We start from the raw sequence: 21,712 nt of genomic DNA on the forward strand, positions 1-21,712 counted from the left end.
AAAAAAAAAAAACTGAAATAATACCACCTCTTTGGGTTACAGTTACAAGTAACTCCCAAAAGATGAAAACCTGTACTGACATCAGTTGAAACTCTGAGAAAGTTTGGGGTTTACTTTCTCTGTTTAAAAGAATCTCACAATAGTAGGACCACATGAAGACTAAGATCTGGTGGGTATTTATTTGTAAGAGAACTCAATGAAGTTGTGATATTTAACACTAAAATTCTTTTTTATTTCGATATAGAATATTTCAAGTGGGATCTCCTGTAATTGGTATAGAGTTTCTACCATATTAGAGCACTGGAAACTGAACACTTCCATTCTCCAGCCTACACTTCGACAAAAAGACTGTTTTCAAACTGCAACATAATCAGTAATTGCAAAATATTCAAAGAAAAGAATGCAAGTATAAAATACAGTTTCATATTAATGCCAGCTTCTTGCAATATTCATAATAAATACCCCTGCAATATTTTAATTCAGTATAGCAGTTGATAAAAATCAAGCCCTTCCAATACCAGAAAGTTCAGGCAAACTAAAACTAATATTTGGAAAGCTTTAGCATTGTTATTCAGATTTTTAAAATAACTAAGTCATTCAAAAGCTCACTTGAGGTCTTACATCACTTCCTCTCACTACAGCAGAGAATCACTCATTTATCTGCTACTGCACATGGTGTTTGTCCAGCAAAGGTAACAGAAAAAAATTGACAGGCTGGCTAGAAGCCATAACAGCAACTCTCCAAGGGATCAGCATACGCAGAAGTTGTAATAGGGAAATTCATAAGGCAGGAAAAAAATGCTTACACCAGCCTTTTATACTTAGTCTAAAGAGTAAAACACTGCATGAGTGAAAATCTCAAACAAGATGTTGAGCTAGTCATGTACAAAACGGCACACAATGCCATAATTCGTCTTCGTTATTCGATAGGTAAAGCTTCAAAATATCTCAGAAAATTATTATCATACATGAGACCAGCCACCTTGAGCTATGTGCTACAGCTGAACGCTAACAAGAGAGGAAAAAAAAAACAAACTGAGAATAGTAGCCAAGGTCATAAAGTGATAGTGGAGCAGAAAAATCCCAAACTCATCCCATTATCACCTGTATACCTCAGTAACCATGAAATCACTCCTGAAATGGATGGAAGAGGGCAAACCCTGCTTAACATATAAATAGGACTCAGTAAGATTGTCTCACATGTAGAAGAGAGGACTGCAGAGTTGCTACAATTAAGGTCTGCTGCCTTTGGTTTCAAAACAACCAGTTAACATTTTTATTTAAGTTAGGTAAGACTTTAAGCACACGGTGGAAAGCACTTGTGTTGCTTCTGAAATACCAAACTAAAGGATTTGGCAACCTAGCCTTACTGTATTATCAGGGGTGGGGAGAACCTTCTCAGCTGGTGACAGCTCCTGCATCAGCAATTCCTGACTGACAGCTGGGCTTACCAGCCTCCTTCTTCATGACCCCAGGGAAACGAATTTCGTGTCTGATGACTAATTCATTATTTGGATTTGTGCTTAGGCAAGTCCAAAACCAGATCGTGCACCTTCCAACACTGAATTCCTCCTTCAGCCAGAAAGCGAGCGGGTGCACATCTGCTACATCTAGAACACTGCATTAGCATACAGCCACATCAACCCAGCTCAATCAGTTCAGCTGAGAACAAAAGCTGGAATTGAATCTATAGGAGCTGGCTGAAAGCAGAAGAACCTGAATAGGAAATTGGTACAGACCAATTCCAGCTGAGCTGCAATTTGATTTTTAAAACTGAAGGGGCAGATTTGAAAGCTTTTCTGTCAGTACCTTTAAAGCCTCAGAGACTAGAGCAGTAGCAAAATAATCTTCCCCTGTAAGAAGACATGGGTGCAGCTAACACCAGAGCCAAAGACACCAGCTGGGGAAGAATACTGTCCACATGTACACAGAAACATAAGCCAGGAACCAAAAGCAGCCTGGCAAGCTCCACTGCACACTGCAGCCCCTTAAAGAGCTTGGGGCCAGGCCCTGACCCACTCCTGGCAGATTGGTTGCACACAGATGAATCTCTTCACCTCTTCACTTCATTGTCCCCCCTGGTCTGCCACTTTCTGAGGCTTCACCATGAAGATGACATCTGCTGAAGAGAACAGTATCAAAGCTGTGGCAGGCTCCCCATTGCTGATGATGCTAAAACTCACACCTAATATGGGGTATTTTTGCAAAACCTTAAGTGCTCACCAAAACCAGCAGTTACCTTACAGATAGTACTACAGCAGATGGGCCTCATGAAGTGTGGCAAACCCTACAAGCTCGACATCCTGTCTCTAACCTTTCTGCCTCCAGCTCCTCAAAATTTCATTCACAATCCATATTTTACTGACTTATCCAGTGAAACACAAAGTTTTCATAAACAAGTCTTATTGGCTTGACTTGAGCAGAGCTCAAGGACCATTTGGCATATACAAAGGACTATGAAGTAACACAGAATGCCTAATCAGGCTTTCAGATTATTTATTTCCTTGCTTTCTAATTGCTACCTCTGATTATAGAAGACAGTGTCATACAAAACACTGAAGTACAAGCCAAACCCCATTAAACTATTTACAGAAGTTACCTTGTAAGTACATTAGCCAATCCTGCTCATTATTATCCCATTTTACTGCATTGTCTGTGACTCACTCCTACAGCTATGCTCTTAAGGGAGCTGCCTTTAAAAAGCATACCTGGGTTCAGATTAACAACCACACTGTAAATGCTGCTGATAACCTAACACACAGGATTAAAAATACAAAGTTATTCACACTGAACTCCTATAAATGATCAATTAGCTAGAATAGGAAACAAGGAGAACAAAGAATAGCGGTTTAGACCAATGATGCCCATTTTTCCATATAGCTGACACACTACAGGACTGACCACTAGGCAGGCCCAGTGATACTGAACTGCTCCATCTCAGAAGTGAGGAGTTCCAGAGAGCTGTGATGGACAGGACACCACCAAAGGTGCTACCACAACAACAGCCTTGGCCAAATGTCAGAACAAGTCTGCAACCATGGGACAAGATAGATCCCGAATTAACAGCTCACTCACACTGATCTTTTCAGCTTCTCTGCACTTTGCCCCACAAATGCATTAGGAACATTTATAAAAGCATGCTAAATGATTACAGTAAAAATAAAACCAAGACTATAAACAGTCTGGATGCTAAATTTGCCTCTTTTTGCTATTTAGAGTTCATATTTCAGCATGCAAAGAATTCTCACACGCTCTAAATGTGTGCTTGGAGCTATATAGCACATGCAAAATAAATTGCATTTATATTGGTATGTTGTGGCATGCAATTCCCCTCTTACCAATCACATTGCCTGACTCTCTTCTTAAGTCAAATAGCTTGTCAGCTTCTCATCAGGAAGTAGAAATTGGTTTTTCCATTCCTAGGAGATAACCAAGGCTTCCCCCTCTGCAGAAGGGAAGTTGAGCTACTGAGTGCACAACGCAAGGGCCAGCGCCTGCAAGCAGACAGAATGGGGTGTGCTGGCCTGCAGGCTTTGCACCATTCCAGTGGTACTCTGTGCCTGCTGCAGTAACCAGTCACCTTCCTTGACAGAGCAGTAATTACTTTTAAAATTACATTTATGTACTTTCTTATATTTTTCTTTGATTTTTAGCTGAATACACACAACTCTCAAAGTGCTACTGCCTTACAACTAAAGAGCTATAGTTACTCTTGTCATATGACATGATAGTAAAATATCCTTTATATATACAACTTGCTGCAATTTTCTTGAAGCTGCTCAGAGTAACAGAACCATAGGATTGGACTTTTACATTTAGGCTGTACTAATTCAGGGAAAAAAGTTTACCAAACTCAATATAAGTAGCATAAACCAATCTAGAATATATTAACTAAATGGCCATATAATAAATGGAATAAAATATATATTTTTAACCTCCTTTTTTGACTGTGGAGTTGTAAAACTAAGATGCTGTTATTCTGCAGTTTTACACTGTAATTAAAGATTATGTATTTACAAAAAGCACAATTACATTTTAAGACTAATTCATTATCTACTTTTACTAGAAAGGGGTCAAGCTGCAAGATATACTGTATAAAAAAACAAACCAATAGGTGAACACAAAACTAGCCTTCATTTTTACTTCAGGAATCAGGAAAAGGAAACATTCAAATGTGGGTTGCCTTCTTACGACATCCTTGCTAATTTTAAAATTACTTAATGAAAGAGACAGACTTTCTCATGTTCAGAGACCATTACTGTGGTAACCACAGCATGGTGTGGCCTTACAGCAGATTAAGGTAGCACAACTGAAAGGACTACTCTAGGGTGCCCAGGGCCAGCCTTTGCTCCTCCACTGCACCACACAGAGATGTCAGGATGGGGTACCGGCGGGTTGGCCATTTTTCCAAGGCATCTTACAAGCAGCTGTGATGTAGAAGAATCTGATTTCCTTCCAGGGATATTCTGCTCATTCCCTTGCCCACATCATGCATTTTTAAAGAGAGAAGAGAAACCAATCAAATTTAATTCATATTGCATTATTCACCAAGTAGCTAGAGTCTCATCCAAAATCTTAATTGTCTAATAATTCAAATCACCTATTTCAAGTACAGCTCCAAAGGATAACTAGAAATCCAGAGGCTGCCTCCTACACGCACACTAAATCTTGCTGAGATGTCTAGTGAAGTCTTTTTTTGAAACAAAGCAATAAATACTGGCCTTTTGTATATACATGTGCACTGCTGCTTCGTGTCTACAGCCAAAATGCTGTTTGATGTTTCACTGTTGTCTCAGGAGTGCTTCATTGAAAGCACAGCTGTCTGTCAATCTTCCAAGCTTTATGAATCTCTATTTTCTAATCCTCAGGTTTTGATCATTAACATGAAACCTTGCACACACCAGTTAAATTATAAGCACTGTTAATTCCTCTAACCACTAAAAAGGTAGCAGACTGCCATTTTTAAATTACTGGAAAGCAAATGCAGGAAGGAAAAAGAGAAAAAAGGCACAGTTGAGCATTTCTGATGTTGCTGTTACCCTACACACAGCATTACGGAAGCATCTACAGCCTTTCTGCAGGTGAACCAATATGCAGCTTGCAGACTTGCAAACAAAAACTGCCTTTAGGTGCAGCCCTTTCATATGGGCCAGCCTTGGCTACCAGGCCCAGCTTTCCCTATTACCTCCTGAGCTACGGACAGCTCTTTGATTACCCTGTGTTTAACACCTCTTAGTACACAATATCAAAGGATGCTTAAGAAAAAAAGGAAAAAAAAAGTATACAGAACAAAACTGCAAAAGAATTAACTGCCTGTCCCTAAGCCTTGAAGTTGTACTCTATGGTACACTTAGGACTCAAGTTCTTCACCAAATGTGAATGCCTGAAAGCTTTCTGAGCTTCTGAGGAAGTCACCCAGAAGACTTCAGAAGACAGAGGAAAAGGAAAAAAAGCTTGCTCAGTAACAACACGAGCTTTCTGGCTTGTGCACATGGATGAAGTGACATATCAGTCCAGGATCTGCCCATGGAGTAAATGGAAAATGTGAGGAAGTCCAGTGTTTCAACCAACTGCAATCACAAGCTTCCTTCAGAAAGAAACAGTAACCTACATGATCAACCTGCTGAACTCCTTCCCACCAGACTTCTTTGTTACCCTGCATGGTCCCACACCAGCCCAGAGAGCCCCAGGGAAGCTCCCATCTGCACCAGGGGTACTCTCCCACAGACTTCCTGAAGCAAGTGGTTTCTAAGAACTGAAAAGGTTCACAGCCAGGTACAAAAATACAAACTTGCAGCCCACAGGAACCAGCACCTGCACATGGGCCAGGACCCTGAGCACACTAGTACCTAGTAACAGCAGCAAGGGCTGCTCCCTGCTGCCAAGACAGCTCTGAATGTATTCTTATGGCACAACTTAAGAACTTACAGTCTATGCAACAGGGATAATAATCAAAACTTGTACTGACCAGTTGTCTGCACTATGAATTACAAGTCACTCTCAATCACTCTAGCTATGTATCTAACCTGACCTTTATTCCTGGCATCAGGTCTCCAACTGAGGACTGTCATGGGATTTTTACTCCTTTTTTTTTTTTCTTTTTTTTTCAAGTTTAGAGATTAGCTGTAGATAGTGAGGCCTTCAGGATGAACTACAAACTGTTCAGATTCAAGGACCAGCATCTACAGTGCAGGACACCAGCCTTCAGTCACATGCATGCTTCAGAAGGACACTGACGATCCCCATGTCTTTTATGGGTGTGCAACAACAGAATGAAATGAAGACAAAGCATTAATCTGCTTGTGACTGCTTCACAGTAGTTGATGTGAAGCAGTTCTTTTGAAGACTCCCTTAAGCCTTATACATTCCCATATAAACAAAACCTCAACCCACTACAAAGTAAGCTTATACAGTTGGAAATAAATGTTTATTTTGAAACAGAAGAGGACATCTGTACATATACAGACAAGCCATAAGCCTTTGATCAATGCTATAAAGCATGTCTGCATATAACAAACAAATATTGTCAGCCTCGTAATTTCCTTTGGAAAAAAAGAATGATTTCCCACACCCTGCTTACTCACCAAGACTACTTATCACCCTAAATAATACTATTTTATTTGTTTAGAAACAGAAATAAATCCAAACTAAAGATTTGTAGCTGTCAGTTAACATGGTAAGTGCATTGCAAATGAAAGCAGAAACAAGGGTGAAACCACACAACAACAGTGCTGGCATTCTCACTATGTCCCAAACTGCACCTCTTGCTTTTCTAATCCAGCGCAATTAATCCATATGGTCATCTGTTCACAAGTACCAGCAGCAGATCTCCATTACCACTAAAGCTTGCCCCCTACCAATCAAATGTTATTTAAACATCACCTATTAATTTGGGGTTTGAGTTCTACCTTAAAGCACCAGTACTTTCCACTCCTACACTGTCACACCATTCCAGCCCCACACAGGCCTTCAACCGGCAGTGATCTTCATTCAAAAGACACCACTGGAATTCAGGATTGGGGTTAAGCGGAATAGGTAATCTCCATCATAAGAGGATACAACAGAATACTCTTGTACCATCTGATATTGAAACAACATTTGTTTACGTAAGTATTAAAGGGAGGTTAAATTTCAGTGTATGAAAGACAAATAATTCTAGGAAATAATATTTAGAGTGGACCCTGCCCATTCAAGCAGATTATCAGAATGAATAATTTACAGCCACACTTTCATCTCCATTGCAGCTGAGAAAAGCTGCATCGTAAGGAGCTTGGGGAGATACCAACACATCTGCTCACCAAGTGGAATAATTGGGAGGACTCCAAGCAACAGTGGTCCAGTAACCTGTTTTACTTAGGTGACAAATGGGACAGGAAGCAGAGGAAGCAACAACGAATGCAAAAAAATCTACATGCATATGGTGAGGTCAGTATTTTATGGTTTTGCAATACTTCACATTCTACCTTGGAGAAAACAAGCACTTGCTGGGTTTAAATTGTCATAAATTCTTTCTAAAGGTAGTTCAGAGTCAAGGAACAGTGCCTGCCCACACTGACCTGACACGCTTGCATGCAGGCCTTTCTGCCATGCCATGAAGACTGAGAAGCTCAGAATAATATCATGGCAGCATCAGCTCATCCAGATTGCTCTAGTCACAAATAGCAGCATGTAACAAACAGCTAACAAAGCAAACATACATCAAAGAATTCTTCAGAAATTCAAGTCCCATCATACTTCTAGGAATCAAGTATTATTTGACACTTTCCAATGATGCGTATGAGACTGAATTAACAGACTAAATACTAATTTGGTACAGATGTTACTCAGGTGGAAAGATGGTGCAAGTTTCACCAGGGAAAGCCTTGTAAAAAGATTATGAGCATCTGGAGGAATAACACTGGCATACAGAAAACTCTCATTACATTTCTCTTCCCCTTACCCCCTGGCTGTCTACTTTGTATCTTTGAACAGATTAAAGAAATCTGTGTGTACAGCTAGCAACTGCAAAGACAGACATGCATACGGTCTGGTGTAATTCTCATGAAACACAGGGAGTCACAGCACCTTGCAGTAATGTCAGGGGACAGCTATAAACAATCTCCTCCGATCACACAGCCTTGACAGGTTTTGTTTACTGATCTCTACTGGGTTTCTGTTTAACATTGCAGTCTATGTTTATTACCTGAAAATAGGAAAAATCAGACAGACATGGGTATAATTCAATGCAGCACAAGAGTCACCATATAACTAGACAATGAGGAGAGTAAAAATTGTGCAATTTAGAGCCAAAATCTCTTCCCAGGAACACTTTATCCACTAAAGTAGCACTAGCACCATCAGTTGCAGAGTTTAACATTCTGAAGTTAGCTTTGTTTATCCACATCCCAACCACAAACAGGAGATTCCTAACTACAAACCCAGTGAAAGCTATTTATGATGGATGGTTTGCCTATTAACTGCGTTGCCTACTACATACAGCATGCCTTGGTTGGGTAGCACTTTTTATTTTAAAGACTTTCCAAAATTCTCCCAGCATACTACTAAGGAATACAAAGCATTTCTGTATGCCTACAATTCTTACCAACTGACATAATAAGCATCCTGCAACAGAAATCTAAGAAACTCATTCACAAGTCCTGAATTGAACATCCAGCCAAGCAGAGTAAGAACTAGGCTTTGGTATACAAAGCTCCCTTTTCTTCACAGTCCAATGTAACTGCCTTACAATACATGTAAGGTAAATCAAAATCAACTGTGCATGTCTACAGCATGTCTGTGATCAACTAGAAAGGGTTAGTTAGACCAATCTAAAGTGAGATTACATTAGGCTCATAAACTGGTTTTCAGTAGCACAGTCCTGTAGTTTCTGCACTAAGCTTAAATTGACGCAGAAGTATCCATTGCAAAATCCGTATTAAAACATGTAGGCCAACAGCCAGCCCCCTACAATAGCTGATGCATCCCCCACAAAGTTCAAGGAACTTGCTCCATCTCCTCTGATAGGGACTAGAGCTATGTTTTGGGCACAGTTTATATGCCGTTGTACACTAACTCTGGCTTAAGGCTTCTACGAACAAGGACAGAAGGGCTTAAAGAAGAAGGAAGTAAGCGACAAGCATGGAGAAATGCCTGGTCTTGATCCATTTCCAGCACAAGCCTTCCTTAAAGCTACAGCTCATGGAAAGCCATCCATTCTCCCTCTCACGTCTGCACTCCTATAGGCAACAGAAGAATCCACTGGCTCAGATCTGCCCATACAGACAGCTCTGCCACTCCAGCACAAATAGCCTGCCCCATCCTAAGCAACACACAATTTTCAGAGAGGGACCCAGAGACTAAGAAGCAAAACAGACTCAGTAGAGAGAAAGAGAGGGAAGCAGCACACTGAAAACAAACTTTAAAAATAATCCAACTGCTATGCACATATATTCTCTTAATGAACAAAAGGGGAAGGGATCAGTATAGCTGCTCTCTACCTAGAGGTGGTCAGGGAAGACAGTTTAATATGATTGGTTCAAAACAATTTGGATTACTTCATTTTCTACTGTACAGAGGAAGATACCAAAGCCCCCAAAAATAAATAGAACATTTTTCTACTTATGTACAGTCATTACTTTCCTTTTGTTGAGATATTAAAACCATCAAAAGAGGTAGAAGAACAAGTTAAAATTCTTTTCACATTTAAAAGAGCATAACTATAATATTGTACCATTTTACTCTTCACCTTTTCTTCCTTTGCCAAATAAGTTTACACACAGACATCACAGTACATTACAGAACATCAGTATATCACAAGCACTGAAAAAAAGAAATCAAAATGCTGAATTACAACACTTCAGAGTTCAACACCTAGCAACAAAAATCCTGCCTTGAAATTCTAGGTACCACAAGCAAAATCTAGTAAGTCACATTCAGACATTTGACTAAAAAATTATTAGCACAGACACCATTTGCTCCCGTTGTCAATAATAAACTGATGGATAGAAGAAAGAAAGGGTCTTTAAGTGCTCCAGTCTAACATAAAACTAATGCTGGATTTTCAACAAAATTAATAAGTTGTCTTTGTGTCTTGTTAATAGTCAGTTTGGACCACACAAAACACTTTAGTTCCTCTTAGCTAGAAAACTGGTTTTGTACTGTTGGGGAAAAAGGTTTGTGAGTGGATTTTAAGCAATTTTGCAACTCAAAAAAAAATAAAGCAAGGTTCTCCTCTTTTGCCAGTGTATTTCTGGCACGTTTTCCTCAGTTTTCCAAAGATAACTCATATTTTAGATTATGCTTGGACCATAACCTTTAGAAATCTAGTTCTAGGACCTGCACTTTAGAGAAAAGGTTGATAGATTTAACAAAATTAGCAGGCTGAATCAAGAGAGCAACTAAGATTACACTCATCTGAGCATAGCGTCAATGAAGTTTTCAGCTAAAATTGCACTTCTACAGAGTAGAAGGACAGACTGTCCCTTCACACACACGCAACTTAATCTATTAACTACTGCAGTTTTTGTTTTAGACGTCTAATCAAACACAATGTAGAGTTAAATTAAGAAAAAAAAAAACCACATTATTATAAGTGTCATATCTCATCTCCCAATTCTAATCAACACAAAGTAGTTAATAAGTTAACATTAATAGTGACTATCAGTACTGATGTTAGCCAACTGACTATGCTAGAGGCAGCAGTTGTTCTTCTGCTCTATAAATATTTAAGAAGCCCAGAGCTCCATCCAAAGAGGTTACTGATATTAACATTGCACTACTATCAAAGTAAAAATAATAAAGGTAAGGAGGTTAAAAAAACAGCTTGAAAACCACACAAAGGGCAAGAAAGGAGGGAGTGAAGCAACACAAAGGCAAAAACTCTTCAGTACTTCAAAGACAATGAAAAGAAGAAAGATAAAGGGCTCTATTGAGAAATTTTGCACAGATCATCACTTAATTAAACAAACTATTCAAAATTCAGTGAGCTTAAAACCAAATGCTGCAGTAAAACAATCTGGAGAACTCAGTGGCAATAAACACATGCATACAAGAAAATATACTCGTGTACATACGAGAGGTAGCACAGCATTCATGGAGGACACAGAACAAAAGGATGAGACTCTTACAGTTGAAATCACCAGTAACAAACCAGAAACCAGTATCTCTCTAGCACAGTTATCTCCTAAAGTGGCTAGCTGTCACAGGAAAACAAAGCTCTATTCTCAAATGATGAAGAAAGTACTTCCACCAGTGAATGCCCTTATAAGCAGGAGGAATCCAGCTGTTGAAGTGCCGAACTATACAAAGACATTTATTGTCCTAATGACAGAGGACAAAGAGTTCTAACAAACAAAAATAGCATGCAGGCTGTGAAAGGCCAGGCATTTGCCCATCACTGTATTAAGTTTACCAGTTTAGGAGGACTGAGGACAGGAAAGTAGCAGGACTATGTGTCCAGCACCCAATGCCAAGAAAAACATGATTCTCTGTTACAATTTCCTTACCTTCTATAGAAGGGGCCTGGTCCACAGCTGCATACAGCATCTCTTTCAAAGCCTGCAAGGGAGAGGGAAAGAACAAAGAATACAGTTAATATTTAAAATAATAAACAAAAAAATAACATTCTTTTGATACGCCTGCTTGAGAACAAATGCAATTAATGCTGTTTTATCCTCCAGACTTACACAGAAAGCTCTGGTATGTGATGCCAGTGCTATAGCATGTTCTTTTGTTAAGGAAAGAAACACAAGTTCATGTTTACTGGCTAAAGCCTGATACCTTACTAACCTATAAAAATTACTGTAACTGTATCAACATCTTCCTTTGGAAAAATGTTTCCTGGTTGATAGGATGTTAAAGGTTTCACATTAAAAAAAAAAAAAACACTATACACACACACACACCAACAACAATAACAAAAAACTGCTGCCTGACACAAAGGAGTTTGTCAAGGCAAATGGAGGAAAAACAGCCTCAGGGATTTCTTATCACTGTTACATAGAAGTACAGAAATACAGATATATTCTAAAAGCTGAAGACAACATGAGGAAGGAGATTAGGGAACCAGGGGTGATGGCCTTCTCTTGAGGTGGAAACTAAATGACAACATTAACACCAGCCAGAGTTATTAACTAAATCTTCAGGTCCTAGAGGCATGGTGAGCTGCCTCCCAGCTACCACAGAACAAGCCGCTCACTCACACTCAGATTGCTGGTTGCAAGAGATGAGCAGTGCAGGCAGCAGGACTAGGAGGCAAAGTGGTCCTACAGCTAAATACTGAGCACTTATGTTACCAGAGCCAGGAGAGAGGCACCGCATCAAAAACCTTATCACAGCTCCTTTTCCAAAGGCCTCTTTTCAGACAGTTATTAAGATGCTGCTATTATTCCAGTCACAGACTAAAGATTTGCTCTCTCACACATCACAAGTGCAAGCAAGAATTAAACTGATTTCAGATCAATGGCTGAACAAATAACTTTAAATAACTCTGGAATTAGAAGCCACCAGGAAGGACCCACTCCTATTGCAAAAGTATTTGTTTACACTCACCCTGCATCATCTGATAAAGACGGGCATCTTAATGCACATACTGAACATGAGCGTGCTTCACATGCAACTGCTGCAAAAACTAGATTTTATTCCCTCACTTTTGAGCCCACAGAAATCTAGCAGAAGTCATTCAGGTCTTTTTAGTTTGTTTCTCTCCTGTCTGCTTCCCAACATATCCTATACTTCTATACTGGTACATCTCTACATTTACCATCTTTTGTGTCATCATGCCCCAGGTCAAAACATCAGAGCCTAAACAGCAAATACCCTAATACCCTCAAGGCAAAAAGAAAACCACAAACTCAGCAGCTGAAAACTCAGCTCTGTTGTAACATGGTGGTTACAATCCTGTTAAGTAAATATAAGGTCTAAAGGACACGTCTGTTTATCACAAGATAGCCTAGGTGGAAGGCTACACCAGCAGCTCAGACATCTCTCAAAGGTCTGACTCCTGAGTCCACAGAGGTCCCAACAAAGGTCACTTGCATAATTGTTTTCTCAACTGAGTCTCTGCTAAATGATCCTCCTTCCAGTGGCAGAACTCTCCTCTATCCTTGGTTCTTTTCTAAAATGCCTCTCGAACACTACTCACTTCAGTCCTTTTTCCCCTCCCGTGACTCACTCGCTGGTCAGCGGCACATGATCTGCCTCCATGTACCAAGCGGTCAAAAATCCTTCCACCTTTGTCATCCCACTTGTCACCCTTGCCTACCTGTAACTTTTTCCATGAACCACAACCACAAAACATAGGATAAACAAACCTGAAGAGACAGCAAATTGAAAGCTACTGTACTAAGAATGACATCCCATAACCCACACAGAGGTAAACTCACACTGTAATTCCTATCTCTGGTTTTATCAGCCCTTATAAACAAATAAATAAAAAAGGATCACAGCAGAGAGAGAGTTCTGCACTAAACAGTCTTGAAAGCTGAAGGTGTCAGTCATCCCACAGACCTCTCCCCATGCAGACTGATATATTACAATCTGGCAGCTGCAGGACAGCAGATTTTGTTACTGCTCACCTGATCTATGACAGTAAACCAATAACCTGCAAGTGAAAGGTCCAGTATTCCTTCACACCTAAAGTACTTATTCCTCTAGTTACAGAATTTTAGAAATTATTGTACCAAGAACTTATCTATCGCTGACAACTTCAAAAGTTTCTTACTCTTTCTGCCCTAAAACCAGACAAAAAGGATTATTCCCTTATTTTAAATTGTGCTGCGATACACTTAGGACCCACAGTAAACTTGCATAAATGTGTATCAGAGAACAATACCAACAACAAACAAGAAAAGGCTGAAAGAAAACAGACTTAAAAATGCACCTGACAGACCTTAAGAGTGAACAAATTCAAGGACAAAAACCCTAAAGCACTCTAACAAAATGCTGTTTTAAATGAGTAGCTTTCAAACTGCTTATGCTCTTCTAAGTTCGTCCGCTAACACCCAGAAGGACAAATAGTGAAATAGCACAACAGATTTGTGTCAGGAGGTGGCAAGCCTGGGTGTGAACTGCCTATCATGAAGCAGGGTTTGACGAGCAGAACTGGCTACCTCCCAGAAACTGAAAGCCTGTTTCTGGAAGAGAGGCTCTAAAGGCAAGCAGGCTACCTCAGATATCAGTTTCATTTACCCCTCCTACTTCCTGATGGAGGCTGTGTCTCAGAAATTAATTTCTGAAACTTAGTAACCCGTTTCTCTTCTCCAAAGGCAAAAGTACTTAAAGCCTGGAGTCTCCGTAACAAGGAATAAAAGTAACCTGCTCATACCTTTTACCCATCTCTCCCATGGACTTTGCACCTGTAATAACTGACGTTCTGATTCTCCTTCTTTCCCAGATGCTGCAATTTCAAAGGCATAAAGCACTTTTTCTTTGAAAATACCATCAGACTTCTGCATCCAGATAAGCAAATTCAGGCCAGATTAACTGAAACAAAACTGCCATCTGGCAACTGTAAAACTCCACCAAGTTTCCATCAGCCAGACATGCAGGCGTACGCTTCCATTTAGAAGTCTGAGCAGATGGAACAATGCTCTCCTCTTTCTCCAAAAAGCAGTCCAGAGATGGACACAAGAGCAAAGGAAATCTACAGCATGGCTTGTGGATAAACAGTGAACTAGTAACCCAAAAAAAAAGCACATTAAATGCAGTGAAGCACGCTCTTAGCCAAAAAAGCATCTGCTGAAATTCATCTGAGAATTATCTAAATTTGATTGGTACTGACTACGTGAAAAAGAGAATTCTGTTGTCTGACACACAAATATGGGAATTTGTTTGGTTTTGTATGTTATCTTTACACCAAAGGAACTGAAGAGCAAATGAATAGTCCAAAACTGAAGGTTTTAAGACAAGAAGCGCATAGAAGCAATGCATGCTGCAGCAGTAACTTATCTAGGAAAAGGCCACTGACTTTACAGAAGAAGATACGCTGCCAGATCCCCTAAAAAAAAGGTGAGCAAATCTCACCACTGCCAAGGTCAGGGCACATCCATGTGTCACTGCTCAGTTGCATGGGGAGAACATGCTTGCTCCACACTGCAGATGCAGCAGCTGGGGGAGCAGAGTGCCCAGGTACATGTGTGCGGCAGCCAGCACTTCAGAGGCCGGGCACGCACCCTTAAAACCACTGCGGTTTTTGCACAAAGAAGATAACCAGTACAGAAACTTGAAGCGTTACTTTTAACAAATAGGAAGCTTTTTGATGACAGCCATTGAAATTAGGACAAAAGTTGTTTAAAACTGGCATATTTAGCATTTAACATAATTAACAGGCATTTCCACAAATTAAGCATTTGTCAATACATTATTTTAAACTCAATCACATCCAAGGAGTACTCTGATAAAGACACTCAGTACTTCAACAGTAGAAATGCTCCTTTACATTGGGATCATGTATTATGTTATTGCCACTAGTTCTTACATAAAACCCTCCTGATCACTTGTACTGTCTTAGGTTTCAAAAAACACTGGTTAGGAATGGAGTTTGTGTAGTAAATGTGACATAGAATTTGCATGCTTTCACACAATCTTTAGAACAGAAATTTGGAATGGAAAGTCAAATCAAGTCAATCAAAATTTGTGTAAAGCTCCATCTTAACATTGACTCAGCCATGGCAAATGCCTTTGTGAAAAGCTGAATGAAACAGAACAGCGTATGTCACCATTTTTCCTCTCTTCTACAAGCCCAGTGCTCTTTCTCAGAAAGCAGGCATACCGTAACAGTACTGCTGAGCTTTGGCTGAAGGAAAAGAATCTAAACCACAGCTATCAAAATACACCTCCTTTTTCCCAGTTTAAAGAAAATTAGTGGATTTCTCTCTCTCTAAAGCACTTCCGCTGACCAAGTATCTGCCCTGAGCTCAGGCAACTTCCATACCTCCTACTAGCACAATTATAATACTTAAACAGATTATTGTTGGAGGGAAAGATTATGCTAATGGTAAGAACTCTGAGGACTGTAAATTGTTAAAGACCATCTGAAAATGAAAGTATGTTTTTATGTATTCAAAACACAACATTATCAGCAACACATAATATCCCACTCCTAGTCTAACTGGCACTTTATGGGAGGCAAGGCTCCTTGCAGCCACAGTCCATCCTATCAAAACAAAGACAGTTTGGTGAGGATCTTAGAGGTTACCTGGGTCTTACTACAGTTTGGGGCTGTCTGACTGCCTGAGTTACTTGCTCTCCAGTCAAAATAACACCAAAATAAGAAGACTACATATAAGCTTTATGATGCAGAATGACTTAAAGAAAGCCACCTCTGCCATCCTGTAGTCTTTTTATCAGCATCTTGAACTTGACACAGGAAGTGCCTGGAAACAGGAATAATCTTTTCAGAGTTAAAATCCTACACAGCAAGATCCCCTTCTGAAACAGTGCTTGGTTACCGTTTTAATTAAGAAGGAAAAGATATAAACTGTCAGATGAAAAAAACACTGTAATGCTATTAAATATACTTTTTTTTAATTTTACTATGATGCATGCTGTAAGCAATACTGCACACAAATAGCTATTGCCTTTACATTTGCTAATCAACACCACCAATTTTTTCTTGACAAAGGAGGGCTGTATGCTTTTTGCCTCAAGTATAATCAACAAGTAAACCAGGGCAGCGCCAGCCTTCTATACACCACACCCTCACGACCACCAGTTATTGAATAATAAATGCCAGGCAATTCCAGCACTGTAATATGCATGAGCAGAAGGTTGACTCACATTCAGCCAGCTGTAGCAAGGGAAACAAAGAGTTTTGAAACTTATTACTAAAAATGTGGGTGGGTTTTAAATTTTCATTCACTCTACATTAAGCTATCTATCCAAGGAGATTACCTGAAGTCTAGAAAGAGTAACAACTTGAAGGAAGTTTTTACTGAAATCTACCTTTGTTTTGCATTGGGATGGGGGAAAGGAGAATGACATCATGATACTGCCCTAGTTAAAACATCTGATAATTAACCTCCTAAAATGAAAACAGTAACCGACAAGCAGCAGAGTTCTTCACACATTAATCAAGGCACTATAATTCACTGGGGTTTCCTTTACCTTCCCTCTGCACCTGCCTGGTCAGCATGCAGCCAAATCTTTTGCCTGGCTATTTCCTCCTTTCCTTCACCTCCAACCCACCACCAAACCTTCTCTTAGATAGACAGGCAAGTTTCCCATTTCCAGGAACAGAAAACAACTATTGCACGGATAATGCATCAGAGACGGGATGCAGAGCTAAGCTGGTACTTTATCAAGACAATGGTTTTCCTCCTCTCAAAGACTGATGCATTATTTAGTCATCTAGTTCTGCACCTAATTCAAAGAAATTGCAATTTTGTTCTAAAGTCAAATCCAGCTGCAGTTTTAATTTAAACATCCATTCCTTTGCAGTCAGGTAAAGGAAAACAAAGGAACAGTCAAAAGAGCAGATATAAACTTTTCAAGTTCAGCATTACAACAAAGCAAGGTAAGTTATATGTGAGTTTCCTTGCAAATGCAGACAGATTAATAGGGATATCAGAAATAAATTGCTATTATAGTTCTAGAGAGAAAATACAGGCCTTCAAATGATAACAAATGTTGCATGGTTTTGACTGACTCAATTAGTCAAGAAGTTTTGCTGATCATGGGTCTGCTATAATCAGCTTTCTGTTGTCTAGGTTTAATTTTTACTTGTGGAAAAGACTGACATCACTAGCACCAAATACTTTTACTGCTAACGATGAAATAGGAAATGGCTTTGCTGCAAATAACCACCTTCAGCTTCACCTAGTTAAACTGAAGTCGAGCACCATTATGATAAATCTGAAACATTGTGACCTTTAAATAGTTGGAATAATAAAATCTGAAAAGCTGAATTATGCAAATAATTAATGCTTAATGCAGCAGAACTTTGTGTAAACAGCGTTCATAAATGTCCCGATTCGCGCGGTTCACCTGAAAGCAAGTACGAAACAGCGAGGTACAAAGCCTCATAGCCGTATTTAAAAAACAAAAAGGCAGTCGATGCCAGCTTTACTGCCGTGTTTTGAGTCACTCAGGTAAGCTGTTAGCATTACCACACAAGCCTGTGGCCCTTCGCAGGGCAACGCCTGCAGGAAAGGAAGGCTTGGCCTCCGGCTAAGAGGCGGTGGGTGCTACCCCGCCAGCTCGCCCCTGGGTCTTGCCCTTGGAGCCGCAGTCAGAGGCTGAGCCGCCTCTCAAAGTCACTCTTCCTCTGCTTGCCGGCGCGGAGAACTGGCGGTGGTGCTGAAAAACGGCGCTGCCAGCAGCGGGGCTGCGCCGAGGGCTGCGGCCGGGCCCGCCGGAGACGCCCGGGACCCGTGCGCTGGGCAGCCCCCGATCGCGGTCTCTCCGGCTCCACGTCCCTCCTGACCTTCGCCCCACACCGAAGGGTTACCGGCACCAATTCATTCATTAACCGGCCACCCAGCGCTTCTCCTTCGCGCGGTCCCGAGCTCTGGGGGGCGGCAAGAGCCGGAACCTCTCCCCGGGGCGGATAAACACGTTCTCTCTGCACCGTCCTCCAGCCGAGCATACAGGCGGGAAGCTGCTGGCCACCCGGCACCGCCGCCGAGGAGGGGAGCTGCCTCTCACCCCCGGCACGGCTGGCGGCCGCTATGCGCTGGAGGACACTCATGCCGCTCGGGCGGCACTTCCCGGGAACTGACCGCTCTGCCCCGAGGAGGCACGGGGGACATCCAAACCCCGCCGAGCGGTACAGGGGAGCGGGCAGCAGCGGCGGCGCGGCCCTACCTCATACTGGATGTACTGCTTCCTCCACTCAGGGGTGATGTGCGCTGCGAGGTGCTCGGCGAACTTCATCCTGCCGCCGCCGGGCCGGGGCCGGGGCCGCGCTCGCTCTTTGCCCGCGGAGCCGCCTCAGCGGCGCCTGGATGCTAAGGGGCCGCCGCCGCCGCCGGTAGTGGGGGGCGGGGGGGGGCCGCCGCAGCACATGGGCCCCCGCCCGCCCGCCCCGCCACTCCTCAGCCCGCCTCGGGCCTCCTCAGCGCCGCCCCGCCGCCTCCACCTCCTCCGCCGCCGCCGCCATCTTCCCCGTCCCGCCGCACCGCCACCGCCTCCCAGCCGTCAGCCGGCCCAGCAGCCAACCGGCCGCCGGCAAGGCGGCATCGCCACGGCAACCGCCGCCACCACCCACCGCCGCGCGGGGAGGGCGGGCCCAGCGGGGGAAAGGGGGGGCGGGGCCGAACATTAGCCCCGCCCCTGCCCGCCTGGGGCGGGGGGGTGGTGGTGCGGTGGCGCCAAGGCTCCCCCAGCGGAGGGCGCCCCGCGTCGGTTTGCGGTTTCTGCTCGTTTCTGGGGTCGGTTCGGTCACAAACGTGTCACCTCCGTCCCTCTAGACCTCCAGGCCAGCGCCTCCGTAAGTGATGGCAGCTCTGGGGCAGCCTCAGCTTGAATCCTGAACTCTTTGGGGTTGGCCGGGATGGGGATGGAGATGAGGATGGGAAGAAGTGTAGCACGGTGTGCGTGGGGGCAGGAGGTGAGGGGATGGGGAGGTATCAGCCAAGGAGAGAGCAAGGATGGAGATGGAGGGGAAGAACAGGAGAAAATGCAAGAAAGGTAAATAAGAATTAAGGGAGGAGAGAAATTGGGCTGACAGGCCACAGAAAGCTGGGGAAAAGGAGAAGAAAGAGAAGACAGTGCAAAGGAAAAGGAAGAGGGGAAGAGAAAGGAAAAAGATTCTCCAAAAGTTGCCTGATTACAACAGCCCTTGCCCTTTCACCACTGTCATGCTCACTGACAGGGTGCCATGCACAGCGGGGCTGAACAAGGGAGAGTGAGGAAACCCAGGGCAACTGTAAGAGCAAGCCCACTCAAGTGGGGGCACAGCAGCCCTGAAATACGAACACCCCAGGGGCTGGAGGGTTCAGTATCCACTGTGTTATAGTGTGGGAGACCAAATTGGAGATGCTCAGACTGGGGCTGCAGCCCTTGGTTATCTCCAGAAACACCAGTGGCCCTAATCTTGACCTTCCCTAATTCCCAGACTTTGGGAATTTGCTACAGTTGGGATTAATTCTGGTTTTCCTTCAAGCCTCCCAACCTCCAGCATAACTTCACATGATAGTTTTTAGCTTTTGCTTGTATCAACACAAGGACGAATCTTGTCACAGTTGCCAGCCCCTCAGAACAGCAATATTCCTCCCCACCACTGCAGGCAACCACTGGAGCATCACTCCTACTGACATCTGAAGGAGCACAGCTCGTTTGCTGTGGTGATTTATTGGGATCCTGTCACAGGCCTAGGGTCTTCTGATTTGTGAGGGCTCTTACCCGGGCTCAGATTTACCCAGGCACGACAGCAGCGCATGCAGCAGTGATGCTCACTGATATCATCTCTTAATTATGTTTGCAGAAAACCGTTTAATGAATAGAGCTTTAGTGCCCTTCATCTGAAACTTCACACTCAGCAACCTGCCCAATGCTGACCTCAGTGTGAGCCAACCACTGTGCCACAGCTTGGCTTATGTTTAGCAGGTCACTGGCTTTTTAATGCATTACCTTCATAGGCTTGTACCAGATAAAATCACTCAGGATCTGAGCCTGCTCCCGCCACAATCAGTGGCACTGACTTCAGCAGGAGCAGCCAAGAGGAGGGTCTTTGCAGCTTCAACGCTTTGAATGCTGTCGGGCTTCCAGAGATAACATGCAACACGTGGAAGAAGAGCAGATTAAGGAATAAATATTGTCTTTATTATTTGGTGGATACATTGCATGAAATATGTACCATGATAAGAGAGTATCATCTGATATGACAGCTTGCAAAATCAGGGACTGAAAATAACTAGTGATCCCCTCTTCCCTTTGTCTCTCAGAGAGTTTTTACCCACCAATAAAGCCTCTTATTTATTTAATACCAATAAATGCTATTTACTGGTATTAAACAAAGACAGATGATAGCAGGGGAGGCAGAGCAGAAGCTGGACTCCTTCTTACTCACCATTCCCATGTTCTCTAGCAACAGCTCCGTTTAAATACTGACAAAACCCTGCCTCCCGTTATCAGACGTGCTTTCAGACCATGCTTAGCATCATGACAGTGTTTCACTGTTCTGCTGGGACCTGGGGCTTTCTTATCCCTTGAAATATTTCAAAACTCCAAGCTCTGCACAGCCAGGGGCTGGGGGAGAAAGGACAAGAGGGCAGGAGAAGCCTTAAATGAAAGGCCACCACTGCCTCTGCTGCAATCTGCCCATGGCCGGGCTGGAGGGCAGGCAGGGGGAATGCACTCAACAGATCCTAGCAGAAGAGGAATGCCAACCCCAGTTGCTTCTGGTCTCAGGTCTGGTCCCAGTCCCTTCACTGCAGGTCTGTATCCTGGTCCCCATACCTCACTTGCACCAGGCTGCCACGTTCTTCTCTCTCGCTCTTTTCCAGGAAAGAGTTTGCATTGTGATTTTCCCCCATGCTGTTGTAGCTAGGAATAAATAAAAGAAGCTGTGTTATTTGCATTTTTAACCGCGCAAGAAGTCAGGAGTGGGCTATCCGCCAGTGAAGTCTGGCGCTTGCTTTGTTGAGAGTGTATAGAATAATTTATAAATAGCATGGTGGTTTGGGTTTTTTTAATATAATTATACTTTAAAGATCCTGCATTGCTGGGGAGAGGGAGTCTTCAAAAGAGACTTTAGAAAAAGAGTCTTGCAGAGGGAAAATTTTCTTTAATGGCA

General features: G+C 42.6%; 1 protein-coding gene and 1 long non-coding RNA gene across 3 annotated transcripts in view; one reads left to right on the forward strand and one right to left on the reverse strand.

The window, feature by feature from the left end:
• XPR1 (xenotropic and polytropic retrovirus receptor 1) overlaps positions 1 to 18,952 on the reverse strand; it is a 111,827-nt gene extending 92,875 nt beyond the window's left edge. Inside the window, exons 1-2 of one of the 2 annotated variants that reach the window (XM_057427453.1) lie at positions 18,781 to 18,948; positions 11,484 to 11,535 (exon numbers count right to left, since the gene is read on the reverse strand). In XM_057427453.1, the coding sequence (XP_057283436.1) occupies positions 11,484 to 11,535; positions 18,781 to 18,849 (121 nt within the window). In that variant the 5' untranslated portion in view covers positions 18,850 to 18,948. Of the gene's footprint in view, positions 1 to 11,483; positions 11,536 to 18,780 lie in introns of both variants that reach the window. The other variant, XM_057427454.1, reaches the window with a different exon arrangement.
• A 1,030-nt stretch (positions 18,953 to 19,982) lies between these two features.
• Positions 19,983 to 21,503, forward strand: LOC130608913 (uncharacterized). Its single transcript, XR_008974668.1, has 2 exons — positions 19,983 to 21,327; positions 21,423 to 21,503. It is a non-coding gene; the product is annotated as an uncharacterized LOC130608913 (long non-coding RNA).
• The last annotated feature ends 209 nt before the right edge of the window (positions 21,504 to 21,712 follow it).

The sequence above is a fragment of the Pezoporus wallicus genome, unplaced genomic scaffold (genome assembly GCF_028554395.1).
Source record: "Pezoporus wallicus isolate ANWC-B61680 ecotype Strahan unplaced genomic scaffold, APGP_CSIRO_Pwel_v1 scaffold_7107, whole genome shotgun sequence".
Taxonomy (NCBI): Eukaryota; Metazoa; Chordata; class Aves; order Psittaciformes; family Psittacidae; genus Pezoporus; species Pezoporus wallicus.